Source organism: Symphalangus syndactylus, chromosome 6, assembly GCF_028878055.3.
Source record: "Symphalangus syndactylus isolate Jambi chromosome 6, NHGRI_mSymSyn1-v2.1_pri, whole genome shotgun sequence".
NCBI lineage: Eukaryota > Metazoa > Chordata > Mammalia > Primates > Hylobatidae > Symphalangus > Symphalangus syndactylus.
This window is the reverse complement of record NC_072428.2, coordinates 141038772-141053634: the sequence shown is the minus strand read 5'-3', so window position 1 is coordinate 141053634 and position 14863 is coordinate 141038772. Positions and strand designations below refer to the sequence as shown.

General features: G+C 45.3%; 1 protein-coding gene across 18 annotated transcripts in view; it reads left to right on the top strand.

The window, feature by feature from the left end:
• PRKAG2 (protein kinase AMP-activated non-catalytic subunit gamma 2) overlaps positions 1 to 14863 on the top strand; it is a 327100-nt gene that overhangs the window by 250287 nt on the left and 61950 nt on the right. Inside the window, exon 6 of one of the 18 annotated variants that reach the window (XM_055284601.2) lies at positions 6484 to 6519. The exons of the other annotated variants lie outside the window; for them this stretch is intronic. Within the exon in view, the coding sequence (XP_055140576.1) occupies positions 6484 to 6519 (36 nt within the window). The remainder of the gene's footprint in view (positions 1 to 6483; positions 6520 to 14863) is intronic. 18 annotated transcript variants of the gene reach the window in all.

Sequence of the window (14863 nt, the reverse complement as noted above, 5' to 3'; positions counted from 1 at the left end):
ACACTGTCTTGTGTGCTTCCATTATTTATTTAGCAACTTCTCTTTTTTCCAGGAGTATTGATAGAATAAAGCTCTCGAAACAAAGAATGTGCCATGTGGATGCTGTCTCTTGTGCCAACTTTACTTTAATACCTCTGTTCATTCACAGTCAGGCAATTACTTAAATAAGCCTGCACAGCCAGCATAGACGTGTTAACCCAATAGAATTAGCCGGGTGTCTGTTATCTTTTAGATTCACTGCAGCATTTCACAAACATGTTAGCTGGAAGAGAATGCGTTCATAGTCATTGTCATTAAAAGTGTCCATATTTATTGGTAACAAATGGTGCATTTCAGAATTTTACTGGACTTCATTTGCATTTCATCCTACAGAAAAATAATCCAGGGTCTTCATTCGAACCCATCTCACTATTCCTCAGTTTCATTATATTGCAGGCCAAATCTTGGCCACTGTCCACAGGGTGGAATGGTGTGCCCGTTCCATAAGACTTTGAATGTCTAAATCACCAGGGTTTTGTCTCTTATATTAGTAAGAATGAGAGTCTTTTACATTTACAATTTTTGCAAATCAACAGGGAGGCAAGAAGAGACTAGAGAGCAGCCTCTGTTCGAGAGGAACCTCTACTACTTATTTAGCTGTGTGACCTTGGACAAGTTCCTTAACCTCTCTGTGCCTTGGTTTTCTCATTTCTAAAATAGAGCTAATATCAGGTATTTTGAGGATTAAATGAGACAATCCATATCATGGCATTTAAAAACAGTGTAAACCCATAGTGAGTACTTCATAAATGTTCGTTACTATTATTGCTTAAGTGCCATTAAGCATTGTACTGAATTCATGAGCTTTTAAAGACTTATTAATGAATCTCAACACAGAGATTCTTCTCAACACAGATTTGGTGTCCTGTCCCTTTTCTTCTTCTTACTTGAGATTTCTTAATTTAATTATGCATTTCTCTAAGCAGATATACACTCTTTTTTCTTTTGCATTGTGTCTGCCAATGTAATGAATGTAAAGTATTAAACCTAAGCATCTAAGAAAGGAATTTCCACCCTTCACCCATCTATTTTTATCTATATTGCTGTCATTCCTTTAAAGCACACTGAATCCCACGAATAACCCTGTCAAACTTTTCTAGATTCTTAAGGAGGCAGAATGTTAAACAGTGACTTTGAGGCTGAGCTGAGTTAGAAGAAAGAACAGTGTTGGCGTGGTAGTCCAAATGCAGCTTTGTTTCTTTTGAACTTTAAATTGCTTATTCATCCAAAATACAGGAAAATTGAATATCAAGCAGAATCTCACACTTATTTAGCAGGGACAAAAGTCCCAACAGTAAGACATTACACCTCTAAATATCCTACATAATAGGGAGCCCTTGACGAGATCCTCATTTCATCTTTCAGCATCCATCATACCCTGTTAATGTCTTCATGTATGCATTGATGTCTGGAGGCATTGCTTCAACCAAGATATATTCGCTGTACGCGGAAACACATGATTACTCATATTTTCATTACCAAGATTTTTCTATTTCCTAATAAGTTATACCTGATACTATCTTTGTTAGAAACATCTTGGAAGCACTGGTGAAATTAGGAAGAAAGATTGAGTTCTACCCTGCCTAGTTGGGTCATCTTTGGCCTGGGTTATGACAGGAGCTGCCATCCCTTTTCTGCTGTCAACCCTTCTTACCACGACAAGAGGGACATTGTAAGGGTGGGTTTGATGGCCTCACTGCTCTATGGGACAGTCTTGACCACGTTCCTCTGTCTGCATATCCGATAAGTGCAGACTTCTCTTACTCCGCAGGCTCAGTGCCCCTCCCTCTCTGTGCATAAGAATAGCCAGAGATCTTTTTTAAAAGGCAGATTCCGGTTCTCTAGGTCTGGGGTGGGACTTGACTAGCACAGGGGCCGCTCCTGCTGCTGGTTCACAGACCCCTCTTGGAATAAACAGGACGTGGGCCGGCCAGCTTTTTCTGTAAAGGGTCAGATAGTAAATATTTTAGCCTTTGCGGGTGTTACGGTCTCAGTTTCTGTCGCAACCACTCAATTTGCCCTTGTAGCAAGAAAGCAGAAAGCGGCTAACACAATCCAGGGGGCGGGGCTGGGCTCCAGTAAAACTTCTTTACCAAAACCCAGATTTGGCCCTCAGACATAGTGTGCCAGCCCCCTGCTCTGTGTCTCCCTCACTGTGTCTGTGCCTTAGAGGGTGGCACGTGATTAGAGCTGCATGCTTTCCATGCCACACCGATCTTAGTAAGACTTCAAGGCTCAGCTCAAGTCTCTTCTGGTCTCCGAGGCCTTCCCTGAATACCCTGTGTACTTCTCTGGCATTCACCTTTCTCTCCCCCATGACTACTACCGCAGCTGGCACATAGCAAGTTCTCAGCAGTGCTTTGAATCTCAATGATTTCATTAAGTGTTTGTAGTTACTTTGTGGGGATACTGGGGGAGGAAATGATTTTGTGTATGAGAAGCCTTGCCCATAGCAATCTGGGATTTTTTTTTTCCCTCCCTCCGTCCCTTAGGGTCTCGCTCTTACCTGGGGTGAAGTACAGTGATGCGATCTCAGCTCACTGCAGCCTCAACCTCCTGGGCTCAAGTGGTACTTCCGCCTCCCAAGTAGCTGGGACTACAGGCGCATGCCACCATGCCTGGCTAATTTGTGTACTTTAGTAGTGATAGGGTTTCACTATGATGGCCAAACTGGTCTCCAACTCCTGGGCTCAAGTGATCTGCCCGCTGCAGCCTCCCTAACTACTGGGAACTACAGGCAGGAGCCAAGGTGCCCAGCCAGCAATCCCTTTCTGTGTTTGCTTTTTACATTTGTAATTGTTACACCGACCACATCTTCGCTGTGTTTGTGTTTATCTATATTAACTGCCTTGAACTAATTTACTAGCCAAGACCAAGCACAAGGTACTTTGCAAGCACCTAAACACAACTCGCGAATGCTTTTTGAGGTAGGTAATTATTCAGCGGTTTTATCCGTGATTAATAAACCCGCTCCACACTGGCACCACTTCATGAAGTCTGCAGCCTCTTTAGAGCTGTCCGCATTCTCTCCCAGCTGCCGGAGGAGCTGGGCTATTTCAGGTTTTTGATAACTTGCTATGGCGGTTTTACCTGCTTCTTAGCAGAGTGTCTTGCCAGCCTGACTGTCTCTCCTCTTCCTCCTCATTTGCCGCTTATTTCATCCCAGTTCAGCCATTCTGTCCTATTCTTCTTCACTTGCAAAGATTTTCCAAAGTAGAATCCAGGCCGGGTGTGGCGGCTCACCATTATAATCCCAGCACTTTGGGAGGCAGAGGCAGGAAGATTGCTTAAATCCAGGAGTTCAAGACCAGCCTGGGAAACATGGTGAGACCCTCGTCTTTATAAAAAATTTTTAAAATTAGCTAGGCATGGTGGTGCACGCCTGTGGTTCCGGCTACTCGGGAGGCTGAGGTGGGAGGATCACCCGAGCGCATATGGTTGCACCACTGTACTTCAATTTCATGTCTCCAAAAAACAAAAACAAAATGACAACAACAACGAAGTAGAATCCTCTTTCCAGAATGTACCTCAATCTTGCTTTATTTTTCTCTCTGTTTTTTTTGTCTCGCTCTGTTGCCCAGGCTGGAGTGCAGTGGTACAATCTCGGTTCACTGCAACCTCTGCCTCCCAGGCTCAAGTAATGAGCTACTCATGCCTCAGCCTCCCGAGTAGCTAGGATTGCAGGCATGCGCCACCATGCCTGGCTCATTTTTGTATTTTTAGTAGAGATGGGGCTTCACCATGGTGCCCAGGCTGGTCTCGAACTCCTGGCCTCAAGCGATCTGCCTGCCTCAGCCTCCCAGAGTGTTGGGATTATAGGCGTGAGCCACTGCACCCAGCCAATCTTGCTTGTTTCTAGCAAAACTGGTCAACCTCACCTACAGTGATCAAAATAAGTAAAAGTAGGGGCCACTTTTCATAGGAGGGAAAGAAAGCATTGTTTTTTAGTAAGGCATCTCGGGATTCAGGCCCAGATCTGTGATGAAGGGACTGTATTTCCTTGGACAACCCGTGAGGTCTCTCGGGGCTTTGTCTTGTTGTTATTGCTGTCATTAAGAGTTTTCTCTATAAAACCAGGGGGCCGGCACTTAGTGATCTTTTGCTTTTCTCTCTAGCTTGAAAATCAGACCCCAAAGCAACCAATAATCACTATTTATAAATAAATAAAACAAAAATGTGTGTTCACTCAAAACTCATTCATTCTCAACTGGAGTGAGTAACACCCTGAGTAAGTGAAGATTGGTTCTTTTTGGGAGACAAAAAAATTGCAGCTGTTACAGTGGGTTTTGGCAACCCGAAGGGCCACGGTACATGAACAAATACACAGTATATCTGTGCTGTTAAAATGTCATGGGGGTAGGACAGTTAGGGGGAGAATGTATAAAAAAGACTCAGGGTGGGGGGAGGATAATGAAAACGAGGCTTAGAAGCTGCTGGAACTTGCTTAAGGGAGAATTGCCTCCCTGTGTATTTGTGGTCATCTATTGAATTATTCCCTTGTCTCTTGGGTCTCACAGCCAAGAGTCAGCTTGCAAGTTTCTTGACTCTACTGCGGGGCACTGACCTCTGCTGGTGGAGATATCAAAGTGGCAGGTGTGTGGGCACAGTCTGCTACTTGTCGATCATTACTTAGGGCACGAGAAGGCTCGGGTGATCATCTGCTTTCCAAACGCTACCCTTCCCTGCTGAGTTCACACACTCCTCGTGGATAAGAGACTTAATGTTTCTGGATTATGAGTAGTTACAATTGTATGAAATCCCTGTAATTAAAGTTGTTGCTCTGGAGTTGGCGCCATATGTAACATATTGCCCTATTCTGTAGGGTCTAGGTACACATTTCAGCTCTGTGAAGTCAGGATGTGACTTCACATTTGGTGGTGTCTCCAACTTGGTGAGGTAGGGTTGTTGTCTTGGAGTAGATAGAAGTTTTGTCACCAGAAGATCCCTGACTAGTTTAAGCAGAGGACAATGCTAGGAGGATTCGGGGTATCGGTAAGTGGGACTCGTCACCAGGCTTCGCAAGTAACTGGAACCAGCTGGAAAGTCATCAGGGCCCGGGGCACTGAGCACCTCTGGCCATTGCTCTAGGGCATGTGACCTCCCATCTCAGAACTTTCTCTGCTTCCTGGTGGATGTGTTGAAGAATGGCCTCTTGGCCCTACAGCTGTTCAGCTCCGACCCCACAGCCAGCTGAGCTGAGTCCTTACCCATGCTTCGGACCCCAGTGATATAACTCACATCCCATACGATTCCCCTTCCTCCTGGAGCACTGGATATGGACTTCTCGCTGCCCTGTCCGAGGCCTCCATCTCATCCTGTGCCCTCAGCCTGGAGGTCGTACTCTCCTCCATGGCTCAGATTCCCCTGACACTGATCTCTCTGTGCCCATCTCCTTCCTTCCCCTTCCTTCTTCGGTTTGTTTTCTTTCTTTTTGACCAGGCTGATTCCGTAAATGCCCGCATCCTCCCAGCTGTTTTAACAGGAAAGCTGTTTGACTCCAGGTCCAAGAGAACAGCTCCTTGCTGCTGCTTCCGGCTTGTTCACCTCTCTCCCTCGCTCCCGGCCAGTGTCGTCTTCCTATGGACAGTTCCAGCAGCCGAGCTCTCCCAGCGCCTCCTCTGCCCCCTCCGGTTAATTTGCCATGCTGCTGTTGGAGATATTTCCTTCAAATATGTTTCTAATCCCGTCGCTTTCATTTCTAAAGCCTCCCGTACTTTTCCTTCGCCTGTAGGAGTCTGCACTTCCCGGCACGCCCTCCTTGCCCCCTTCTCCTCCCTCCCCAGCCTCACCTGGTGCCTCTTTCCTCCCTGCATTTCCCTCCAGCTACTCTGGCCTTCATCAGCTTCCTCAAACTGCCTTGCTCCTCCAGGCCTGCCGGACTTGACACAGACAGCTCCTGCTCCTTGAATCCTTCCTTCCTCTCCTTTGGCCACCTGCTGGTTTTCTCCAAGTCTCAGGTTAGATGCCGCTTCCTCAGGGAAGCCTTCCCTGTCAGAGAAGCCCCGATGAGGACTTCCCATGCTGTCTCATGATCCCTCACAGTTGATAGGTGCCATTAGGGGGATGCACTTCTTTGTATTTCCCAGTAGCCCCTCCTATTTCTTTGCCATTACACTGTAAGCTCTGTGAGGATGGAGACTGAAATCTTAATATTTGCCAGGTCTTGAGGCAGCTGGGATGAGTGAAACTTGGCTTTCAGTAAACATTCGTCACACAAATGAACGTATGCATTTTGGAGCTTATGCTTCTACTCTGGCACCTAGGCTTGCCATACTTCAGGTGGTCAATGTTATTTCTTACAAAGACATAAGGCATTTCTATTTGAGGCATTGGAGAAATGAGAGGAAATGCATTTGCCGTGTTGATGGTGCAGTAATCAAAGAGCAGTGAGGGCGGAGCAACAGAGGAAGTGAAATGACTGAGTGAACCCTGGAGCTGTGAAAGGCTTCTCCACCCAACGGTGACATCAGGGCTTGTGAGGTTCGCAGTTGAATAACCGAAGGCAGTAGCAAGTGGGTAGAGTGGGATGGCTCGCCTGCAGAATCTGGCATCCGAGGAAAGCACCTTGACACCTTCCTTTCATGGCCGTGATTACACTTGTGCTAAGGTTAGGGGGAACAGAGTCAGGTTCATCTCGATATGAAAAGGGAAGAGCGATTTTGGGGGAAGGGGACTAGTCTGGGAACCTTTTGGCTAAATTTTAGTCACTTTTTAATCTGTTTAATATGCTGCCTTGGCCGGGTGCTGTGGCTCACCCCGTAATCCCAGCACTTTGGGAGGCCAAGGTGGATGGATCTTTTGAGTCCAGGAGTTCAAGATCGGCCTGGGCAACATGGCGAAACCCTGTCTCTATAAAAAAAAAAATACAGAAAATTAGCCAGGCATGGGAGGTGGGAAGATCACCTGAGTCCAGGAGGTTGAGGCTGCGCTGAACCATGATGGCATCACTGCATTCTAGCTGGGGCAGCAGAGCAAGACCTTGTCTGAAAAAAAAAAAAATATATATATATATATACACACACACACACGCTGCCTTCTGTCCCACTTGGAGCTGTTTCCCATGTATCTGAATTTATATAACATCAATGAGGTTTCTGAACATCATGCTAACTGATTCATTTTATTTTAGGTTGTACTTTGGTCATTTGTAACTAACAGGAAGTTGCTAGCAATAAGTTGTTATTTTATGAATCATTTTCCACATTTTCTTGGAAGTGGAATGTTTCATTGTTCCATGAAGACCTCCTCCCCAGTACGCACATGCGCATTCTAAAACGCTCATTTACCCCTTTCCTTGGCTCTCACTCTTCACGTTGACTTCTCTAGCTTTGAAGCTTATACATACAATGTACCCCCCCTTTTTTAATGCATGTGTAATTAGAGCCATAGCAATTAAGAGCATGAGTCAGATTCACCTTAGAGTCTCATTTCTTCTACTTAATAACTGTGAGACCTTTAGTAAGTTACTTAAAGCTTTGGTTTCTTCATGTGTAACTTGGAAATAATAATAGTACCTAGCCAGGAGGATTATATGTGGATTAAATAACATGGGCATGATATCCACTAGAGCAGGGGTCCCCAACCCCCTAGCCGCAGACCATTACTGTTAGGAGCTGGCCCACACGGCAGGTGAGCAGCAGGCAAGCGAGCATTACCTCCTGAGCTCAGCCGCCTGTCAGATCAACAGCAGCATTAGATTCTCATAGGAGCGCGAACCCTATTGTGAACTGCACAAGCAAGGGATCTAGGTTGCACACTCTTTATGAGCCTTTTTTTTTTTTTTTTTTTTTTTGAGACAGAGTCTTGCTCCGTTGCCCAGGCTGGAGTGCAGTGGTGCAATCTTGGCTCACTGCAACCTCTACCTCCCAGGTTCCAGCGATTCTCCTGCCTCAGCCTCCCGAGTAACTGGGATTACAGGCACTTGCCACCATGCCCAACTAATTTTTGTATTTTTGTAGAGACGGGGTTTTACCATGTTGGCCAGGCTGGTCTCGAACTGACCTCGTGATCTGCCTGCCTCAACCTCCCAAGGTGCTGGGATTACAGGCGTGAGCCACCGTGCCCGGCCTTCCTTATGAGACTCTAACTCATGCCAAATGAGCTGAGGTGGAACAATTATTTCATGCTGAAACCATCTCCCTGCTCCCCCATCCATGGAAAAATTGTCTTCCACGAAACTGGTCCCTCCCAAAAAGGTTGGGGACTGCTGCATTAGAGGGCGTGGGATGTAGTACAGTCTCCATCAGCAGTAACTGTGATGATGACTAGGAAGACAAGAAGACACCAAGCAAAAATTTAAGGTGATTCCTCTGCACTGTCAGACTTTGCCCCATGTGAACACAGGTATGTATGCCACATACAGTTGGCAGCTTTTGTGATTGGATGTTTGCACTTATCCCTGTTCCTGAGAAATGCTCTCAGGAAAGATGGTGTGTCACCATTTTACAAATGAAGAAATTCAGGCTCAAGGGCATTAATTTGTTCAAACTCACAAGAAAGGCAGTGACAGTTCTGACCTAGGGTTGGTCTAGATGCTTCTGTCTGTCTTCTCCATTGCCTCCCATTTGAACTCGGAGTACCTTGAGTAGCCCCCATTGATGAACACTGGCCTGCTACCTGACATCTTCTATTGGTGACTTACTGTAATGGCTCTGCCAACGGGTTTTTTTGTGTTTTGATTTGCGGTAGTAATTCTCGTTAGTGCTGTCACACAGTGTAAAAACAATGGCACTCCATGGTAGAAACCGCCAGAGGACGCACAACAGAAAGATCCGTTATATTGCAAAACCCCAAAGAGGTGCACACATTTATGGACATATGTGTAATCTCTGCAAAACTCCAGTGTTTCATTGTGAGTTAGGACAGCCTTTTGTCAGAGTCTCAAACTTCAGGACACTTGGGGACTTGGATGAAGTGCCCATCTTGAATTCATCAGAATGAATTCACCAAATTGCTCTGCCACTCTTTTTTTTTTTTTTTTTTTTTTTTGAGACGGAGTCTTGCTCTGTCGCCCAGGCTGGAGTGCAGTGGCGCTATGTCGGCTCACTGCAAGCTCCGCCTCCCGGGTTCACGCCATTCTCCTGCCTCAGCCTCTCCGAGTAGCTGGGACTACAGGCGCCCGCCACCACGCCCGGCTAATTTTTTGTATTTTTAGTAGAGACGGGGTTTCACCATGGTCTCGATCTCCTGACCTCGTGATCCGCCCGCCTCGGCCTCCCAAAGTGCTGGGATTACAAGCGTGAGCCACCGCGCCCGGCCTGCTCTGCCACTCTTGTGACTCAGTGGTTTGCTAAATATATTCACTTACCTCTCTTCCTGCCTAAAGTCTACTGAAATGACATAGATCAGTGAAATCAACTACAAAGGTAGTCATGCTTAATAAAAACAAAAACTTAGTTATTGGATAAGTCAGTAAAGTGGATAAACCTTTGTCAAGTCTGTTCAGGAAAAAACGGGTGAAAATGCAAAGCTTTAGAAAGAAGAGAAGCTTCTTAACTATAAATGCGGAGATCTTTAAAAGTAATGTTGATCAAAGCACACCGGCCGGGCATGGTGGTTCACGCCTGTAATCCCAGCACTTCGGGAGGCTGAAGTGGGAGGATCCCGTGAGCCCAGCAGTTCAAGACCAGCCTGGGCACCATGGCAAAACCCCGTCTCGACAAAAAAAAAATACAAAAACTATCCGGGTGTGGTGGCGCACGCCTGTGGTCCCAGCTACTTGGGAGGCTGAGATGGGAGGATTGCTTGAGCCTGGGAGGTGGAGGTGGCAGAGAGCAGGACCACTGCACTCCAGCCTGGGCGACAGAGATGGTACACTTTAAATTGGCGAACTCTATGAATGTGAATTATATCTCAAACTGTTTTTGTTGATTTTTTTTTTGTTTTGTTTTTTTGTGACAGGGTCTCACTCTGTCACCCAGGCTGGTCTCCAACTCCTAGACTCAAGCCATCCTTCCACATTGGCCTCCCAAAGTGCTGAGATTACAGGCGTGAGCTATAGCACCCAACCCCAACAAAGCTGTTTTTTAAATAAGATAATTGAAAGGTCTTATTCCTCTTCTGCTACGGAAGAGCATACTATTCTATTCAGCCTGTTTATGAATGAATTCTGTAAAACTTTTCAGGAACAGTTAATGCCTTATTTAAATTATTTTAGAGCATAGGAAAATATGGAGTGCTTCCCAGCTCCTTCCGTAAGGCTAGCTTGATCTTGAAATCAAAGCCAGAGGAAGATAGCACACAAAGAAGAAAACAAGTGATCAGTCTTACATTTAAAATGTGAGCAAAGCTCCTAAACAAACACTAGCTATGCAGTATTAAAAGCCTAATATATTGTGGTCAAGTAAGGCTTATCTTAGAAATGCAAGTGTTCTTCTGTAGATTAAGAAATCTAGGCTGGGCGAGGTAGCTCATGCCGGTAATCTCAGGCCTCTGGGAGGTCAAGGTGGGCAGCTCAGGTAATCCCAGCCCTTTGGGAGGTCAAGATGGGTCGATCGGGTAATCCCAGGCCTTTGGGAAGCCAAGGTGGGTGAATCACTTGAGCCCAGGAGTTCGAGACCAACCTGGGCAACATGACAAAACCCCATCTTTAAATTTTTTTAATCTATTAGGGAGCTGGATGTGGTGGCTAACACCTGTAATCCCAACACTTTGGGAGGCCAAGGTGGAAGGATCACTTGAAGCCAGGAGTTCAAGACCAGCCTAGACAACATAGTGAGACTCCCATCTCTACAAACAATAAAAAAAAATTAGCCGGGTATGGTAGCGGATGCCTGTAGTCCCAGCCATTCAGGAGGCTGAGGCAGGAGGATTGCTTGAGCCTGGCCGTTTGAGGTTGCAGTGAGCAGTGGTCATGCCACTGCACTCTAGCCTGGGCGGCAGTGAGACCTTGTCTCAAAAAAAAAAAAAAAAAAAAAAAAAGCCAAAGACATCTATTAAGAAATCTAGTCCCAGCTTCTTGGGAGGCCACGGTAGGAGGATCTCTTGAGCCCAGGAGTTTGAGGCCAGCCTGGGCAACATAGTGTGATCCTATCTCTAAAGAAAGAAAGAATGAGAGAGAGAAAGAAAAAGAAGAAATTGCATAAGGAATTAATGTCGTTGATAAAGGAGAGAAACTGGTAGTCATCTCAGTAGATACTGAAATAGCAATTAATAAAATTCAACATATGTTCCTTTTTAAAAATCCTTAATAAACCAGGGATATGAGGAAACTTATTTAAGTTGCTAAAAGTATACCTGATGACAGCCAGCAGGGGCAGCAGCTGTATAATTCCAGGTGCAGGTTGAGTCTTCCAAATGCTGGAACCGGAAATGTTTAGGTTTTCTGATTTATTTATTTATTTTTATTTTTATTTATTTTTATTTTTTTTTGAGACGGAGTCTCGCTCTGTCACCCAGGCTAGAGTACAGTGGCGCGATCTCGGCTCACTGCAACCTCTGCCTCCTGGGTTCAAGTGATTCTCCTGCCTCAGCCTCCCGAGTAGCTGGGATTACGGGCATGTGCCACCACACCCAGCTAATTTTTGTATTTTTAGTAGAGATGGGGTTTCGCCATGTTGGCCAGACTGGTCTTGAACTCCTGACCTCAGGTGATCCGCCCACCTCGGCCCCTCCAAAGTGCTAGGGTTTCACAGGCGTGAGCCACCGTGTCTAGCCAGTTTTAAGATTTTTTTCAGATTTTGGAATATTTGCATATACATAATGAGATATCTTGGGAATGAGGACTCCATTGTAAACACGAAATTCATGTTTCATATATACCTTATATACATAGTCTGAGGGTTATTTTATACAATTTTTAAATAATTTTGTGCATGAAACAAAGTTTGTATAGATTGAACCATCAGCAAAGGTGCCACTGTCTCAGCCATCCCTGTGGACAGTCTGGCATCACCATTGTTCCTGACTCTGAATTTATATGCTACTGATAAATACGGTGAAAAACCTATATGTTCAGGGTAACTTATGGCATCGTGTTGGCGCTCGGAAAGTTTTGCGTTTTGGAGCATTTGGGATTTTACGTTTTTGGATGATGGATGCTCCACTGTACCTGCCAAGGTGGTTCTCGCTCTCCTGTCCTGGCTTATGCTTGCTGCTTCATCCCTGTGAGCTCTCCTTGGCCATCACTGTTCTCCAGCTTCATCGTTGGATTCTCTTCCCTGAGAAAGGAATCACTGGCTGTGGTAGATGCTTTAACTATGTATTAATAGTTCCTAGAATTCTATGCAAAGCCATTTTAAAACTCTGACGGGAGCCACATACAATTTCAAGGTTATTGCTTTGTCCGTGACTTTCCTTAGGCATCCATTGCAACTCACTTAGAACTAATTGGGCAAACTCTGCCTTGATCCTGCCTGTGCTTTTTCTTCTTTCCTGATAACTCTTTTACTGCCCCCTTATTTAGAAGAGTGTGTGCATTTTCTTGCCCATGTGCACGTTTGCCCCCACACACAAAACCAAATGCAAAAAGCATGGAAAGGGGAAAAAAAATAACAGACTTCATTTACTCTGCCACCTTATAATTGTAAATCCTGTAAAATTATGTTTAAGATTTGCCTTTGTTTCTGTTCATGTTTCTAGGCACTTTAGAAAAACTTAGGGGTTTTTATTTTATTTTTTGAGATGGAATCTTGCTCTGTTGCCCAGGATAGAGTGCAATGGTACGATCTCAGCTCACTGCAAACTCTGCCTCCTGGGTTCAAGCAATTCTCCTGCCTCAGCCTCCCCGTAGCTGGGATTACAGGTGCCCACCACCATGCCTGGCTAATTTTTGTATTTTTAGTAGAGACGGGGTTTCACCATGTTGACCAGGCTGGTTTCAAACTCCCGACCTCAAATGACCTACCTGCTTCGGCCTCCCAAAGTGCTGGGATTACAGCATGGGCCACCACACCCGGCCTATTTTATTTTATTTATTTTGAGACGGAGTCGTGCTCTTATTGCCCAGCCTAGAGTGCAGTGGCATGATCTCGGCTCACTGCAACCTCCACCTCCTGGGTTCAAGCGATTCTCCTGCCTCAGGCTCCTGAGTAGCTGGAATTACAGGCACCCACCACCATGCCCAGCTAATTTTTGTACTTTTAGTAGAGATGGGGTTTTGCCATGTTGGCCAGGCTGGTCTCGAACTCCTGACCTCAGGTGATCTGCCTGCCTCGGCCTCCCAAAGTGCTGGAATTACAGGCTTGAGCCACTGCGCCCGACCTTACTTTTTAAATAGAGATGAGGTTTTACTGTGTTGCCTAGGCTGGTCTTGAACTCCTGAGCTCAAGCGGTTCTCCCACCTTGGCCTCCCAAAGTACTAGGATTACAGCCATGAGCCACTGCACCCAGCCAACTTATGAGTTTAATTTTTTCTCTTCCATATACTTCTGACTGTCACATTCTTCTTCTTTGCTTATTTCTTACTCAGATATTTTTTAACAGTTTTCTAAAAAGAGAAAACACTATATAAATATAGTAAACTTGTATTTCTAAATGCAGAATAAAGTATAAAAGATACATTTTAACACTGATAATTTTTTGTGGAATTATAATGAAATTCAGCATGTTAAGTTAAAATTGTGAATAAGGAATCAGGGTTTTTTTTTGGTTTGGGGAGTTTTTAAGTGAAATTTGGGACAGTGTAAATTTTGTTTTAAAATGCATTTCATTCTTATACACTTAGTCTTTAAGACAAGTTTTGAATCTGTTACTATGACCTGTGATTAATGAATATGAGGGTTTTTTTCTGTTAACATGATTATTTTTTAAAAACTCAACAATGCTATTAACAACAATAACAAAAATGTTCCAATATTATGTAACATCAAAGAATGTCCTTGCATAAGATGATGATTTTTTTGTTTCAAAATTGTATTATGAAAATTTCCAAACATGAAATGGTAGAGAGAATGGTTCAATGCATTCCGAATAGCCACCGTCCACCTTCAACACATCAATTCTTGGGACAGCCTTGTTTCATCAACACCCTCACCCACTTCCCCATGCTCGGATTATTTGCAGGTGAATCCCAGGTCCAGTAATGCCTTGGTGCTTCACAAAGCAGTGTGTGCTTCCTCCCTCCCTTCCTTCCCTTCCTCTCCCCACTCCCTCCCTGGCTCTTGTTGCCAGGCTGGAGTGCAATGGCATGATCTTGGTTCACTGCAACCTCCACCTCCGGGTTCAAGCGATTCTCCTACCTCAGCCTCCCCAGGTAGCTGGGATTACAGGCACCCACCACCACGCCCAGCTAATTTTGTATTTTTTTAGTAGAGACAGGGTTTCTCCACGTTGGTCAGGCTGGTCTTGTACTCCCGACCTCAGGTGATCTGCCCGCCTTGACCTCCCAAAGTGCTGGGATTCGAGGCATGAGCCACTGCGCCCGGCCTAGTAGTGTCCATTTCTAAAGGCCCTTGGCGGTCTGGTCCTGAGTAACTTTCCTGTCGCATCTCCAGCCACATCCCATGAGTGCTAGATTCCAGCTGTTTCAGACTAAGATATGGCTACATCATTCTTCAAACGTGCCGTGTTCTTTGGGACCTCTGTCTTTGTATATGCTATTGCATCTTCCTAGAATGTTTCTTCTTCTCTTCTGTCTCAAACACTTCTTCTTTCAGGATCCAGCTCACATCCTCTTGGCCGTGAAGACTTCTCTGGCTCCTCCTGTGTGTGTTCCTGTAGCATTTTGCAGTACTTCACCCAAAGTGCTTATCACAGTGCACAATCCAAACACTCATGCAGGGCGGGGACTAACCTGCCATGGGGCAGTGTTTGGTGTGTCTCCTGGGTCCCGCAGGAGCAATCCGCCTTCTTCAAGGGTCTGTGGATTCTCTCAGCTTTCCTGGTC